Source organism: Zeus faber (genome assembly GCF_960531495.2).
Source record: "Zeus faber genome assembly, chromosome: 9".
Classification (NCBI taxonomy): domain Eukaryota; kingdom Metazoa; phylum Chordata; class Actinopteri; order Zeiformes; family Zeidae; genus Zeus; species Zeus faber.
Window position 1 is genome coordinate 27236696 of NC_137197.1, and position 16732 is coordinate 27253427.

Consider the following 16732-nt stretch of genomic DNA (forward strand, 5'->3'; position numbering starts at 1 on the left):
TTGAGCTTCCTCTGCACCCGCTTCAGTTCTTCCCTGTCACCAGACCTGAAGGCTCTCTTGTCATTTAGGAGGGCCTTTAGGTCACTTGTAATCCAAGGGTTGTTGTTGGCACCCTCCTAGTAGGTACCGTATTCACCACACAGAAGTTAATGTAGCCGAAATGCAAAGTGAAAGACCATGAATGTCTTCCCCATGTGATTCAGAGAGAACTTCGCAATCTGTTGTTTCAAAATGGTCCTGCAGAGCCTCCCCAGCCGCCTCTGTCCATCTCCTCACAGTCCAAGTGGTCACAGAGTGCTGCTGGACTAGCGGTTCTGTTGTGGTCCGATCTGCCCAGAGGGGGTGGGGGTGGGTTGCTGTAGGCATATATATATCCTTCATTAAATATCAAAATATACACATTAACATATAACAGGTCCAGTGTTTTGTTTTTGCTTGTGGGATCTTTATAAACTGGAAGAATGTTGCCAGTGTTTTTGTCAGGGTGACATGGTTAAAATCCCCGGAGATTGTAATGAATGTGCTGGGGTGCTGGGTCTGTAGACTCGCGATACCAGCGTGCATAGTGTCACGCGTTGCCTCCACGTTAGCAGAGGGCGGGAAATATGCGATCACAACAAATATCATGTGACAACTGACATGGCAAATGATATGGGCCAAGTCTTACGGCCAAAAGTTCTATTTCCGGGCTAAAGACATTTTCCTTCACGTAAATTTGGCCAGGATTGCACCATCTGTTGTTGACAAATACAGCAACTCCCCCGCCTTGCTTGTTGCCGCACTGTTGGTGAATGGGAGCCCTCAATGGTTGTGTTTGGGTCGGGAATAACCTCCTGCAGCTATGTCTCTGTAAAACACATAAGACTACTTTTACGGTATTCCCTCTGTCCTGTGCCGTAGGGTCCTCTATCGTATAGTGATCGCATGGGTGATTTCGTTTTACCCAGCGGCGCCGGATATGGGGGACACCGGGATTCTGTTACCCCCACTTTCAGATAATACAGTAATAGAACGTAGGTGACAGTCGTGTCGTTAGGGGTGGGCGTCTGGGGCACCAGCCCCAATTTTTTTATGAATAGTCCCCGATTATTAACGAATTGAATTGCGTTTTAGGAATCATTTAGTTTAGTTAGTTTGTTTATTAGTTATCTATTGTGCCAGTAAGTTATTGACCATTTTAGTACTTATTGTGCATAATCTCCGGGTGCATTGCAATGACATTTCACTACATATATGTATGCTTGTATGTATATGTATGTGACAAATAAACATCTTGAATCTTAAATCTAAAATATCTCCGAAAGGCTGGCTCTTCGCCCCAATTGCTCCCTCTCTAACAGTACCGACTGTACCCACGGCGGGCCAGCAATGGGCACCCGTGAACGGTGTGTCAAAACAGTGTATCCTTAACAACACAGTGCGTCCTCCGTCCCCCACATCCCTTGGCCTCGTCAGCAGAGCCGACCAGAAATAGTCACGCAAAATGATCATGTCACACTTTGAGGGACGCCGCCACCACCGCACTGGGCATGTCAACGTCTCTCTACCCCGCCAGAGTCACTATCACACTGTAAACAAGTAAGCAGCAGAGTTGCTAATTAATTCCTCAAAAACACAATTAAAATATGTTTCGTACTGATGCCCAATAAGCGCAATTACTGCGGGCATCGGCACAAATAAAAGTAACTAGCGCTAATCTCCGCAACAGCCTTTTAGGCTCCCTTGTCATATTTCTTTATAATTAAGTTGGACGCAAGCCAGCGGGTTTTAGTTTTTTGGTACACGTGTGTGGGTGTGTTTGTGTGTGTGTGTGTGTGTGTGTGTGTGTGTGTGTGTGTGTGTGTGTGTGTGTGTGTGTGTGTGTGTGTGTGTGTGTTGCTACTTCTTCCTTTGCTGCTGCTTCCATGGCGCAGCCCACACAGTCTGCCTGCATCAATGAGCCTGCGTCTCCCACGGCTCGTGGCGATGGCTCTGAGCCCAGGCCAGCGAGCATATACACACACACACACACACACACACACACACACACACACGCACGCACGCCGCACGCACCCATGCATGCACGCACACACACACACACAACTTGTGTGGCTGAAATTATGGATTTATACACCAGACTGAAAGAAAAGGAGAGATAGAAAGACAGCGAGAAAGAGAGAGGGAGAGAGAAGGGGGGGCATGAGATGGACAGAAGAGCGGAGGGCGGCTTGAGGATTTCGGGAACAATGTTTGAGCTGCGGAGAAAAGAATGTGAAAGGGTCAGACGTGACCGGGTGGTGATTAGAGTGAAGGTTTGCATCGCGGTGTTGTTATTTGGAGCAGGAAGAGAAGGGGAAGAGAGGAAGAAGAGAGGCGGACGCATCGGTGCTCCCTCCCAGCGACAGACGCTGGATTGTTGAAGGGACCCACTGTGAAATGTGAAAACATCCCTTTTACGCTTGCTAGTTTTCACACCTTACATTCTGTTTCTCTCTCTCTCGCTCTCTCTCTCTCTCTCTCTCTCTCTCTCTCCCTCCTCTCCTTTGCTCTCCTCTGGATGTCTGTTAGTTTTGGCTTTGATTGATGTGTCATCTGCCGCCTCTGCGTGTTGCTTTTGTGCCTTCGAGTGCAAACCGACGTATTGTAAGGAATATGTGCGACTGTGTGGTTGTGTGTGTGAGCCAGCCCTGGCTCACACACGCTATAGACTAGACTTTTGGACCGTCCAAAAGAAGTCCACCAGCCAGCCCGCATTTTTCCTCTTTACGATATTCCATTGATACTGTCGATCAATGGGGTGGGTCAAACTCTCTGGCTCTTTATTTGAGATCAACATGATCCCAACTCATTTGAGTTTTTAAAGGTGTGTGTGTGTGTGTGTGTGTGTGTGTGTGTGTGTGTGTGTGTGTGTGTATTTGTATGTGTGTGTGTGTGTGTGTGTGTGTGTGTGTGTGTGTTTGTCCACCTACAAACTGAGGACCATTATTCCTCCATTCTTGGGGTATTCCATTGATATCGTAGGACCAGGTAAGAGTTGGTTTCATTGGAACATTGAGGGGATCAATGGGGTTGGTCAAACATTCACTTTCAAACTACACAGGCAATTTGTTTTTCGCCCTCAAGTGTATTTTCTTTCTCTGGGCAGCTGTGTTATAGGGGTGACCACGGACTCGACACCGCCTCTCGACTTTATTCCGCTAGCCCACTAGAGCCCGTTGAAGTCTAGAAGAGTCTAGAGAGTGCTCTTGTCGTCGATTTAGAGGTTTAAAAGTCAATTTTGCTGGCTAATGACCCACCATCCAGATTCTCCAATTCTCCACTTTACTGCTTGGTCCAGTCCTCCTACGTATTCCAGTAAAAGGTTTGCGCTTCTAGTTTGCATGGGCGAGGGGATGAAATTTTTAAAAGTCACATGATTCCGCTCAATGGGACCGAGTGAAAAGCAGGTTTCTTGTAATTGTGTCAATTTTTTTGGGAGGGGTCATTGGTCATTGATTGAAAATGTGGCGGCGAATGAATCACGCAACCCTTACTCTCTCCGCGTCCAGGTGCTTCGGGGAGGACACATGCCTCACCATCCCCGATATCGACGCTGTGGTAATGGTGCTTCAGCCCAGCGAGCCCCGGATCACCATCACGGGGGTGGAGCGCGTGACCTGGCCCACCTCAGACCTCGGGGCCCCCGGCGGCGGCGTGGCCCTGTTCCAGGACCTGCACATCATCAGCACAGTCACCCGGGCAGACCCCAGCACTCACCATGCAGGTGAGGGATGGTGATATTTGTTAGCCATGTCCTCTCAGGATCTGTGGAAAATTAGATTTCTCAAAAGGCCTCAATCAGTTTACACACACACGCACGCACACATGCACACACAAACACACACACACACACACACACACACACACACACACACACACACTAGCATTTACGCAGATGAATCATTCACCAGAAACTTTAGGAAATGTTTAATTATCCAAATAGATGTTCCGGGTCTGCTCAAACAACTTAAATCACCCAAGGTGCTGTTATTCTTGTCTTCTCACCACCGCCCGCAATATCACAAACATGGAAACGCTTCCTCCCGGATGAAAAGAGCACATTACTGAATATTCGAGTAGGCCTTTCATAGTGATAATGTGTTCACTGATTCATGAAGTCCCTTCGCCTGCACCGACGCCACCTGTCTTGCTGTCAGAGAGAGAAAAAGAAAGAAAGAAAAAAACTGCTGCCTTGTGAGGATGCTTAACATTTCCTATTGCCTCGGGAGACGGTAAATCAGCAATGTTGAATTTCTCAGGCTTCCATCTCTTGGCAGGGGTATGCACGCTGCGTGCACTCATTTCGGGGGAGAAAGCTGTACTCTCTCCTCTCTGCATTCTAACAAGCCAGTATGTAATAACCGCATTATGTAATAACTGCATTATTACGATGTAATAACCACTGATTTATACAATAATGCAGTTATGTATCAGAGGGGTTAGAACATTTTACAATGACTATGTAATTATTCAACACATTATGTAATAACACACAAAAATTGCGGAACAGGAAGAAGAAGAGGGAATTTGTAGGTTATTACAAAATGTAACATTAACATATTGTGTCCAAACTGTTTATTACAAAATTCAGCAAGTTATTACAAAATGTGGGTGTTAATAAAGGTGACATTATTACATTTTGACAGGTTATTACATAATGCCTCTTCACATGAGTGTTTGCAGATTTGACGTGTGTACACCAATGCATCTATCTGCTTGTCCTGCAACAGACTCATTGTTGTCCTGTTGTTGTAACTTCATGTATTTGGGACCTCAAAGCAGTCGGTGGCTAGACAGCAGTGCTAATTGAATGAAATATAATGTAGAGGAGTAAATATACTCACTCAATATCTACTTAACTAATTACTTAACTAATGACTAAATGTATTTGAGTAGTACTTAAGTAAAGCTACTTGAAAAATGCACTTAAATACAGTAATGAAGTGCTTGTACTTTATTCCTTTCCACCCCTGTCTCACGCATACACTCTTTCCCTGCCTGGACACAGAGCAAACCATTCAAATCCTGGTGTTACTCAAATAGACAGTATACTACGAAAGAAGAAAGAAGTTTACCAAAAAGAAACACCGGCAAGCAATGTCGCGAGGCAGTGAAGACATTTGAATAATGTCCCCCACCCTCCTGCCCTCACGGCCGCAAACAACCATTTCAAATTTTGAATAATTGCAGAATCAAAGAAGACCCTGTTTTTTGCTCAGTTCTTGCCCTAAACGCTGCGTTTTTCCTTTGCTCGGAAAGTTCCATTCCTTCAAGAGTGTACTGCAGCCTCAACCAATGGGAGCCTACCGATGAGGCGCGGCATATCCCGGCCCAGACAGCCCAACGAGAGCGAGAGCGGGAGAAAGAGAGAAGGGGGGGTCGCTCTGAGCCAATTAAGAACAGATAAGCGAAGCGCGGCGGCCCTTTGGCCTCCATTGTGGGCTGCGCGGCGGTGGACGAGCAGAGAAAGTGGCGTAGCTTTCAGAACCCAGCCGAGCTCTTTCTCGCTGCTGAAACGGAGACTGCAGCTGGGGGGAAGAGATTAGCCGGCAGCCAGAGAGAGGGCGAGAGAAAGAAGAGAGGAGAAAGAGAGCGTGTGAGAGAGAGGGCGGCGGCTAAGTTCCATAATGAGCAGAACCCGCTCGCTCATTCTGGTCTCCAGGGCTTAAAGGATTCCAGATGAATCACGTTTCTCTTTCGCCCCCCGACGCAATGAGTTTCCGCTGGACCCAGTTAATCACCCGCTCGCCCTCTGGTGCGATATGTCTCCCCGTTTGCTCTCTCTCTCCCTCCCTCCCTCTCATCCCACCCCACCAAAACTTCTCAGTTTTGTCCTTGATTCCCCGTCTGAAGAAAAATGAAGGGTAGAACAAAATCAGACGCTCATCTTGTCGGCTTTCTAGCCCTCGCTCTGATCTTCTCCTTCTCATCCGTCACGGTGACGTCATCCTCTTCTCTCTTTCACACAGCTGTTCCTTCATCTTCATCTTGGAGCACTCTCTCTCTCTCTCTCTCTCTCTCTCTCTCTCTCTCTCTCTCTCTCTCTGCTTAGCATCAGACACCTGCAGCCCCCTCCTCCACTAAAAAAAGATCTCTTTTCTCACCTTGGAACTGCTTCTGTCAGTCTGTCGCCATGTGAGTGGTTGTCATCTTCTCTCTCACACCCCCCTCTCTCTCTCGCTTTCCTCCCCAGTGTTCTCCCTCTGCCTCCCACTCCAGCACCTGGAGTACCTCCCTCCCACTCCCCGTCTGTGTCTCCCTCCGTGGGGAGGCTGTTAAGTGGGCAGGGCAGGTGCCGTCCCCAGGGAATCTGCCACCATGGGAGCTGTGTGGAGCTGGTGGAGGAGGTGTTGTACGGCACTTGACGGAGTGCTAGCTGCTGTGACGGCAGCGGCGACAGTCTGAAGGGACTTGTTACCACAGACGCTCACAGCCAGAGTACAGAGAGTGGGATAGTTGAGGAATAATTGGGAGTCCACGAGTAGCAGCTAGGAGCAGCCGTACACCGTTTAAAACCCTCTGTGTGTGCATGTTGATTTTCACCCTGACTATTTCTGTGTGTGTGTGTGTGTGTGTGTGTGTGTGTGTGTGTGTGTGTGTGTGTGTGTGTGTGTGTGTGCGTGCGTGTCTAGTTCGCCGGCCGGGCATCCTGGAGGAGATCATTCACAACCTGGACTACTGTGATATCCTGGTGCTGGGGGAGGAGCTGAGACCGGAGCAGGAGTCCCTGCAGCTGCAGCGCAGCAACCTGCAGGGGAAGCACCTCGACGCCACAAACTCCACCTCCGGCATGTCCATCTATGGTAAGTTAATATTAGAAACCAGTCCCACCATGGGCATGGGAACAGGTGGAATTGGAATCGCAGGGGTCTGTATGTATGGTAGTCTGCACTGAGGTTGACAGGTCCATCTCTGATACAGTCATATACAGTTTATTAGCACAGGAGATGTTTGTCCACAGAAGCAAACTCTGCAGTAGGTCCTCCTGAACACCTGGGAGCATGTTAGCACAGCCCAACACCCGCTGTACTGGAACATCCAACCCAAGTCCCAGACAGTACAAAAACACAAAAAAAAATGGACTTTTATGTCCAGAAAGTAAAAATATCCGGATTGAGAAGCGTTGCCTGAGAAAGCATATCACTTCCTTTCTCACACCCCCCTTTGGAATTAAAAGGGACCTATTATTAAAAACTGATTTTTTTCAGTGCTTGTGCACTTTCATTTAGGGCTCTGATGGGCCTACTAAGACACAAACTTTGAAATAAGACAACCCAGTCAGTTTTTGATAAGCTGTCTCTTTCGAAAAACATGTGGTGAAACGAACTGTTTTCTGTAAGTTTCTGAAAGAGTTTGAGCATCATCTGGTGACTATGCCCTCCACAATAACAATAAATGAGCAGTTTATAGTCTTACAGTTTATAAGACATTTTCAGGCGCTTTCAGAATCCACAATTAATAACTTTCCTCTTATCCTGTGCATAGTATATGAATATTTGCCCTCCTTATGCTGGGTCACCTTGTGAGCATAGGTATATGAACAAAGCATAGTATGAACATACACCTGAACAACTTTCACAACCACCAACCTGTGTAGGCTGCACATGTTATAGAGGCAATCACATTATATGGAAATATACAGTGGAAAATGATGATTCATTGATTATATAAGATATATATATATATATATAATAAGAGTCACAGATTAAGTTCCCCCATTACACACAGTTTAGTTCCATAAGGAAACTGTGACACGCCACCCAAGTGGCGTTTTCAGGGCCCTCCGGCACAGAGACACAGAAGACGATGTTGTAGACACACCAGTTTATTGGAGAGAGTGGGCCCGTTGGAATTAGCCAGGGGCAGACAGAACATGTCTCGACAGGGCTCCTCTCCTAAGTGTGCGTGGAGACGGCGGTTTTACCTGTTGCTTGTTAGACCAACCAACGAGCAACAGGTACGCAGCCACCCTGATCCCAGTCACTTAGATTCAGGTGAGGTGTGGCTGCTCAACCAGACCCTTCCCACACCACAGAGACATGAAATAAAAACACACTGTTCTCACACGCCCGTCCGAGGGTGACACAGTTGCGCAAAATGTGCCCGATCGCCCCTCCCTCCCAGGACGGTGCCGTAGCCGGTTGCCTATCTCACCCTTGGGAAGAGCTGGCCCTGGACACATTGTGTATCATAAAAAAATTATATATACAGTAAATACTGTATATGTATATATATATATCATTTTTTTAATTGCAGCTTTTGCGGTTCGAAAAATTGTGTTCTGTTAAATTGCGATGTCGATTTCAATTTGATTAATCGTCCGGCCCTAGTTTAGAGACATGTTAGACTGGCTAGAATGCATAATCTCAGTGGTATTTTCAGCAAATAACTTCAAAAACATGTTTTGGGGACCTCAGAGACCTTTATTAACTTGTTGAAAAGGAGCATACTGGGTCCCCTTTAAGGAAAAGTAAAGAATAGGTTTGACATATTTGAAATGATTATAATGTTGGTTCATTCGTAAGTGTTAACAGCACAACCTCGCTGAACTCTTTACCACTCACAATATAGTCAGACAGTCTTTATATGGTAAGCCAAACAAAAATGGTCCCAAACCATGCATATTTTGGTTTTTCGGGAAAGGGTTGACTTGATTGTTTTGCACTGCCGCAAGTCAGCTCTTTTGGCTACATCCGTGTTAACGTAAGAGACTAGAAACAGGAAGTTGTGCCACTTCCTACCGACAATCTACTGTAGCAATTACAAAATAAAATGTGAAATTACTGCTATTCAAAACATAAAATACCCAAAATACACTCAGACAAATGTGACTAGACACTTCCATTCCGTTTTCAAAAAGCTGATTTAAAGTTTTTTAAGGCATAAATGTTTGCCCTATTGGACTGCATTTCAGCACAGTAAGCTGCAGCAGAGTGGTAAGTGTCTTGAGGTTGTTCTATGGGCAGTTATAAATGATAGGACACAGAAGTTTAGTAACATTTGAATATCCTTATAAATGCACACGGTCCTCGTTAGGTCCTCAGTGAAGCAACTGGCTTGAAGACACCTTGGTTTACATAATTGTATCGTTTGATGCGTCGGCAGCCTTGGGCTGCGGAGTCCTTGACTGTAACAAATGCATCCCGTTGCTATAGAGACTCTCTAGCTGGCAAACCATAGCTTTTTATCTCTGTCCAGTAACCCTCGCAACCGGTTTTCCCCAATCCCCACCACCCAGGTGTGGACTCCATGTCCAACTACGAGCAGGTGATCCGGCAGGTGCGCTACAGCCACTGGCGTCCGGTCAGGCTGGGCGAGAGGAAGTTCCGTCTCACCTGCTCAGAGCTCAACGGACGCTACACCAGCAACGAGTTCAACCTGGAGGTCAGGAAGACGTCTTGGTGTGGGGCAGGGAAGACGCTTTAAAAAAAAATGCTCTACTTCACCTTGAAGTACAACCATTGGTCTGCATGCTACATGACACTTGATTAAGTGTCCATTTGGTCAGCAGAGCAGCCAGTATAACCCTTAACCTTTTATCTATTTATTTACTTTTTAAAAACGGGATCAGGTTGTAATTTGGTTGACTTTATATAGCCAGGCATCTAACTTAGGATCTCTATTGCCTGTAAAATGGTGCTAAACTTTTTTTTTCGTCCGTCACCGTCCAGGTCAGCGCGCTGCACAGTTCAGAGGGGGGTGAACACGTCAATCACGTGGTGGCTCCGCCAGAATATATGCAGGTGGTGCGTCACCCGTCGTCCCTGATACACACCCTGTACCCCGGACACAGCTCAGGTGAGGCTCGGAACCGGCCAACGAATAGAATCAAATGAGAGAGAGCTTTTTTCCACACTAGTGGCCTCAAGATTTTGAGGCCAAACCTCAAAGCAGAGTGTTGATGGAGCAAATGCTTTCACTGTATAGTTGGGAGGGTTATTCGCAGCGATCCATCTAGATATGGACACAGTTCAGTACAGTAGAGTGGAGTGAGGCTCCTCCAAGGGCAGCGTGCCATGGGGTTGGGGGAGTAGGGGGTTTGACGGCGAGTGGTTTCTAATCTGGCATGTCAGCGTTAATTATTCATGCAGCTCTAATGGGTTGTAGTTAACAGGCCTGCAGAGTTCTGCGCACGCCGCCACTCACAGGTTGGAGAGCGTAGGAAAAGAGGGGGGGGTTACATGAGGGACTGATAAGAATGTCCGAGGTGTGTGTGTGTGTGTGTGTGTGTGTGTGTGTGTGTGTGTGTGTGTGTGTGGAATGCAAATCAATGAATGAAATCACAGTGTGGAAAAAACCAAGGCCATGGCGGAACATGTGCAAACATTACATTTGGCCCAACATAGTGGGGGGTGATACCAGGTTACCACCTGGTACCTGGACACATCAAGAACAAAACGGGTGCTACGGTCAATTCTCAAGAGTCTCTTTAGGCCTAAAAAAAGGCAAAAACAAAGCCAAGGGGGAATGTGTGCAAACATTTTGACAAACGTACAGGGGTTGGGGGTAGTTATCACATGGGGGCGGGGTAAGGATGTGCAAGGCGGACGCATCAAGAATAAAAACGGGCGCTATGGTCAACTCTCTAGGTCGGCCTAAAAAAATGACATAAACAAGGCCAAGGCCGAATTATGTGGAAACGTTTGATTTAGCCCAACGTGCGGAGGGGGAGGGGGCAACATGGTGGTTCTCTTTCTAGGAAGATCATCAAAGGCTGTGGAGTCGCTGCGATACAGTGAATCAGACGATCAATTGCATAATCCTCTGCCAGTCTCAAACACACACACACACACACACACACACACACACACACACACACACACACACACACACGCACACCACAGCTTTACACAGTGAGACCAATGCAATCACATTATTTTTGCAGGCTACAGATCAGAAGAGTGTAAGGGATAAACATTTCTAGATCAGTTGAACCCCCATCCTCAAGACATGCACATTTTATCCCTACATTGAAACGAGTTCAGCGCCAGACACATAAGTATACACGCGAACAAATGATTGGCCTTTCTAAAAGCTTGGGAATTTTTTGATTAAGCACCCGCTCCGTCCCCCCCCCAGGCGTGCCCAGCGCCGCCACGGTGGTGATCGTGATGTGCATCGCCGCCCTGGTAGTCGTGGTGGTGCTGGGCATCTACCGCATCCACCTGACCCACCAGCAGGAGGCCAAGATGGCCGACGCCTCCAAGGAGGACGAGGAGGACGAGGAGGCGGACCCCGGCTGGGACGAGGAGGCGCTCACCATCACCGTCAACCCCATGGAGGTGGGTGGGAGGTGGGGGTGAGGTGGGGTGGCGGGTGTGGATTCGATGAGCCGGTGTAAAACCGGGTTTGGTCTCCGCCCACAGAACCTGGAGGAGCCCCGGACCACGGAGGAGGAGGAGGAGACCAGCGAGGAAGACGAGGACGACGAGGACGAGGACGAGGAGGAGGATGACATCACCAGCGCCGAATCGGACGACAGCGAGGAGGACGTGGACGTCCAGCTACCTGCAGTTCAACATTCCAGCAAGAAAGGCGGAATTTGGGACAAAACATCATCTTACTAAAACACACACACACACACACACACACACACACACACACACACAAGAGTACGTGCACATACATTCGCAAACACACACACACACACTCCCGCAGAAAAACCTTCAACCCAGTGGTGGAAACAAGAAGACTTTTTATGTGATGTTGACATTGTGGCTGTTCAATGAGGTGATGTCGCCCCCTAGTGATGAAAAGGGGAAGTGCCCAGGAGTCACAGCAACGCCTCATTATATCTCTGTGTGATTTGATTCAACCCCGGCCCTGTCAAAAGCTGAAAGGTGACTAATGGAAGATACTTGTTCCAGCATTTCATCTTAATTTTGCCTCTTAAAGGGAAAGTGCACCTAAAATAAGCCTCCCATTTTAGACTCAAATTATGTAACCCCCCCCCCCCACACACACACACACACACACACACACACACAGCCATACCATCCCCAAGCGATGTGTCCAATTCCCTGGGGTTGGTATATCTATTTTTTTGAAAATTATTATTATCGCTTATTCCAGGCAGAATGGAAACGAAAATCCAGGTGACACTTTGCAGACACAACAATATTTTCAACGGCACTCGAGGAAAAATAGAAAGTAAAATACAATTTTAAAAAAAGTAGAAGAGGACAGTGTGCTGTTGTAGATGTCATTGTTGAGTTCCGTTTGAGTTCTCTTCGGGGACAGAGTAGAAAGAGAGAGACGGAGGAGAGAGTTCCTTGTACATTTTTATAACGCTCCTCTGATGTAAATACCGAGTAGAGTACAGTAGGTGACCCTCCCACCCTCCTTCACCCAGCATCAGGCCACACACCTTTCTATGTGTATGCACCACACCCACTCACCCCCACCTAGACATTCCAGAGTCCTCTCCAGAGCTCACCTCCACCTAGAAACCCCTCTTTGGGTTAGGACAAACCCCCACCCAAAAAGTGAAATAAGGGCATTATTACTCTTATGGCTTCTTATGGCCATGCTGAAGCCGCCCCCCCCCCCCCGTTCAAGGTTCCATTGTTTATCCACAGATGGGTTGGGGGGGGGTCTGTGGTGTATAGATCTACATTAATGTAAAAAAAAATAATAAAATAAAAAAAAAAGATTCTCATGTGTCGTTTAGGAGACCCCACCCCCCCCATCGTGACATCGCACCCCCCTGCCTCCTCAAATCCCCCTTTTCGGTGGACTTTGCATTGCCCCCCACCCAATGTTGTCCCATGTGCATTTTTTTAGGAGGCCAGAAGAGGAAAATAAAACCGTACGAGAAAAAAAAAAAAAAAAAAAGACAAAACCTTGTACAATGTGTAAAACTTTTTATTTATTGATTTTTATTATTATTTTATTTTTTTCCTGGACTCTTTGGTCTGTTTTCCTTTGGAATGGTCACTACAGCACTTTCTGTAAATTGGCCAATAAAAACTTGTTTTAGAATCTAGAGCTCGGGGTGTCATGCTTGTGTGACGTGTGAGCATTTGGGAAATCTCCTTCTGCATCGGATTTGGCTATAAATGCCAATAAATAACAATAACAATAAATAATTACTTAATTATATTAACAATAATTGGCCTTAATAGTTAGCCTCTCACAGACGCATTTTGCCAAAACTCTAGTTATTGATGCTTTTTCTTCTATCATTCTGTGTAGATGGGAGTATTCAAATATCAATAAATAAATGGATATCGATTAGATTAATATTGATCAAGCAGCCTGTTGTAGTCCAACAGCATAATAGCTCGACCATAAAAACAAATACAGTGGGGCAATAAAGGTATTTAGTCAGCCACCAATTGTGCAAGTTCTCCCACTTAAAAAGATGAGAGAGGCCTGTAATTTTCATCATAGGTTCACTTCGACTATGAGAGACAGAATGGGGGGAAAGAATCCAGGAAATCACATTGTAGGATTTTTAATGAATTAATTGGTAAATTCCTCGGTAAAATAAGTATTTGGTCACCTACAAACAAGCAAGATTTCTGGCTTTCACAGACCAGTAACTTTTTCTTTAAGAGGCTCCTCTGTCCTCCACTCCTTACCTGTATTAATGGCACCTGTTTGAACTCGTTGTCAGTATAAAAGACACCTGTCCACAACCTCAAACAGTCACACTCCAAACTCCACTATGGCCAAGACCAAAGAGCTGTCAAAGGACACCAGAAACAAAATTGTAGACCTGCATCAGGCTGGGAAGACTGAATCTGCAATAGGTAAGCAGCTTGTTGTGAAGAAATCAACTGTGGGAGCAATTATTAGAAAATGGAAGACATACAAGACCACTGATAATCTCCCTCCATCTGGGGCTCCACGCAAGATCTCACCCCGTGGGGTCAAAATGATCACAAGAACGGTGAGCAAACATCCCAGAACCACACGGGGGGACCTAGTGAATGACCTGCAGAGAGCTGGGACCAAAGTAACAAAGGCTACCATCACTACACACTACGCCGCCAGGGACTCAAATCCTGCAGTGCCAGACGTGTCCCCCTGCTTAAGCCAGTACATGTCCAGGCCCGTCTGAAGTTTGCTAGAGAGCATTTGGATGACCCAGAAGAGGATTGTGAGAATGTCATATGGTCAGATGAAACCAAAATATAACTTTTTGGTAAAAACTCAACTTGTCGTGTTTGGAGGAGAAAGAAAGCTGAGTTGCATCCAAAGAACACCATACCTACTGTGAAGCATGGGGGTGGAAACATCATGCTTTGGGGCTGTTTGTCTGCAAAGGGACCAGGACGACTGATCCGCGTAAAGGAAAGAATGAATGGGGCCATGTATCGTGACATTTTGAGTGAAAACCTCCTTCCATCAGCAAGGGCATTGAAGATGAAACGTGGCTGGGTCTTTCAGCATGACAATGATCCCAAACACACCGCCCGGGCAACGAGTGGCTTCGTAAGAAGCATTTCAAGGTCCTGGAGTGGCCTAGCCAGTCTCCAGATCTCAACCCCATAGAAAATCTTTGGAGGGAGTTGAAAGTCTGTGTTACCCCAAAACATCACTGCTCTAGAGGAGATCTGCATGGAGGAATGGGCCAAAATACCAGCAACAGTGTATGAAAACCTTGTGAAGACTTACAGAAAACGTTTGACCTCTGTCATTGCAAACAAAGGGTATATAACAAAGTATTGAGATGAACTTTTGTTATTGACCAAATACTTATTTACCACCATAATTTCCAAATAAATTCTTTAAAAATCAGGCAATGTGATTTTCTGGATTTTTTTTTTTTTCTCATTTTGTCTTTCATAGTTGAGGTGATGAAATGATGAAATGATAAAAATTACAGGCCTCTCTCATCTTTTTAAGTGGGAGAACTTGCACAATTGGTGGCTGACTAAATATTTTTTGCCCCTTGTTTCCAAATTAAAGGGTCTTAATTGTGAATATGAATCACCAATTAGGGTCATCAAGGAAATCAATTAGGGTTAATATTATTCATTCTGGATATTGCAATGGACTTTCAGAATAGCAGCGTTCATGAATGGTAGCCTCAGTAATTGTTTTAAACAAAACAGGTTTAAGAGAATTGAATTTCACACGAAGACACACATTGTAACAAACCCTTTTCAGTTGTAGTTTTAATCCATTTCCAAATGATGCTATAGGCAGATAGATCTTTTAAATCTACATAGGGAGCGGGTACGCTTCACGAAGGCCGCCATGTTGCACTGCCATGTTTCTACAGTAGCCCAGAAAGGACAAACTTTCGCGGCCACCGTCTCTTTCACAGAGGCCGCCATGTTGCACCGCCACGGGGAGGGGGGATTCAGTTGGTTGCAGTCTGCAACCTGACCGCTAGACACCACCAAAATCTGCAAACTGCACCTTTAACTGGCTTATCAACAGCTCAGCCCTCTGGCAAGTCTTGTTTTGGAGTGAAATGTCGCCATCTACCGGACACTTGTCTGTACTACACATCTGACTACTACAAACAAGTTGTATTTCTGCCACCACTCAGCCACTTGATTATAAAGATGTTAAAATATTAACTTCTCCTTTCATTGACCGCGACACACTGTGTGCAAAATAAAAATAAGATTTGTTTTAGATTCAGTGTCTTTCCCTTTTACAGTTATTTCCTTGAGCCGTTGTAAATTGTCATACATACAAGGATAGTTTCACCATTAATGAAAAAAGAAAAGTCACCAGGACTATAATGTGAGCGTCTCCTTGGTTGAAAAATAACAAATCTCTCCTTTAAGATTATATTACAATTCATTTGTTTTTCTTCTTTCTGCGGCCAAAAACATTTCTAAATCAGTTAAATCTCTTTTGGAATGACTCATATCTCCCACTGGACAATGAGAGGAGGATTGGAAATGGCTAAATCTCAAAATCCTGAAAAAAGAAAGCAGATAAAGCAAACAGTGACGACATTTACCTATTAACTATAGGCTCAAATAAAGGGTTAAATAAAAAACTTGATCCTGTGGGGGGGATTCTGTGTGAGGCCTCAATGTGTTGCGGCAGACATGGACAGAAGCTAAATGGACGCGGAGGCGACCAGAATCTAAGCCGATCTGCCCACAGGAGAACGAGAGCTTCCAATGGAGTCTGCAGATAATCACCACAACAAGTCGTCCAAAACTATGACTCGACCAATATACTCTTGTGATTACCTCTGACAGACAACTCCTAGATTTACTTTCAAATTATCTTTTTTTATTTTTATTTTTTTTTTTTTGCTTGGCTCATCTGCTCATCACTCCCTGTGAGGTGTATGCCCAAGCAGGCGGGGCAAGAAGGACTGGCTGCTTAAAAAGGCCGAGCCATCAAGGGCATGGAAGCGTGTGGCGCCGTCAAGTTGTCCAACAGAACTAGCTCCGCAACATTTGGTATGAGGAAAAAATGGCATATTCAATACTAAAGCACTTTATAACCGTTCAATGCATTTGGGTTATGCGTGTCCTCCTCTTTATGCCGTTTCCATTATTGCTGGCGGGGTCGGCCGTTACTGGGGAGGAATGAATTTCACCATCTTAGAGCGTAGACGAGGATAAACCCAGAGAAAATAAACTTGTTTTAGCATGTTGAAATAATAATAGAAATTAAAAACAGAATATGATGCTATATTTTAACATTATAATATTTTGCCTCCACGTTCCCTTCTTGACATAGTGTAACAGTAGAAATGACTGCATATCTTGTCCCTAATGCGCAGGGGGAA

The 16732-nt window shown here is 45.7% G+C and overlaps 1 protein-coding gene across 1 annotated transcript in view; it reads left to right on the plus strand.

Moving 5' to 3' along the window:
* The window catches only part of LOC307234884 (calsyntenin-2-like), a gene marked incomplete at both ends in the record, with an annotated part of 245052 nt that extends 233467 nt beyond the window's left edge, over nucleotides 1-11585 (plus strand). Inside the window, 6 exons of the mRNA XM_080006750.1 lie at nucleotides 3528-3742; nucleotides 6651-6821; nucleotides 9257-9402; nucleotides 9690-9816; nucleotides 11098-11300; nucleotides 11385-11585. Of these exons, the coding sequence (XP_079862876.1) occupies nucleotides 3528-3742; nucleotides 6651-6821; nucleotides 9257-9402; nucleotides 9690-9816; nucleotides 11098-11300; nucleotides 11385-11585 (1063 nt within the window). The remainder of the gene's footprint in view (nucleotides 1-3527; nucleotides 3743-6650; nucleotides 6822-9256; nucleotides 9403-9689; nucleotides 9817-11097; nucleotides 11301-11384) is intronic.
* Between the last annotated feature and the right edge of the window lie 5147 nt (nucleotides 11586-16732).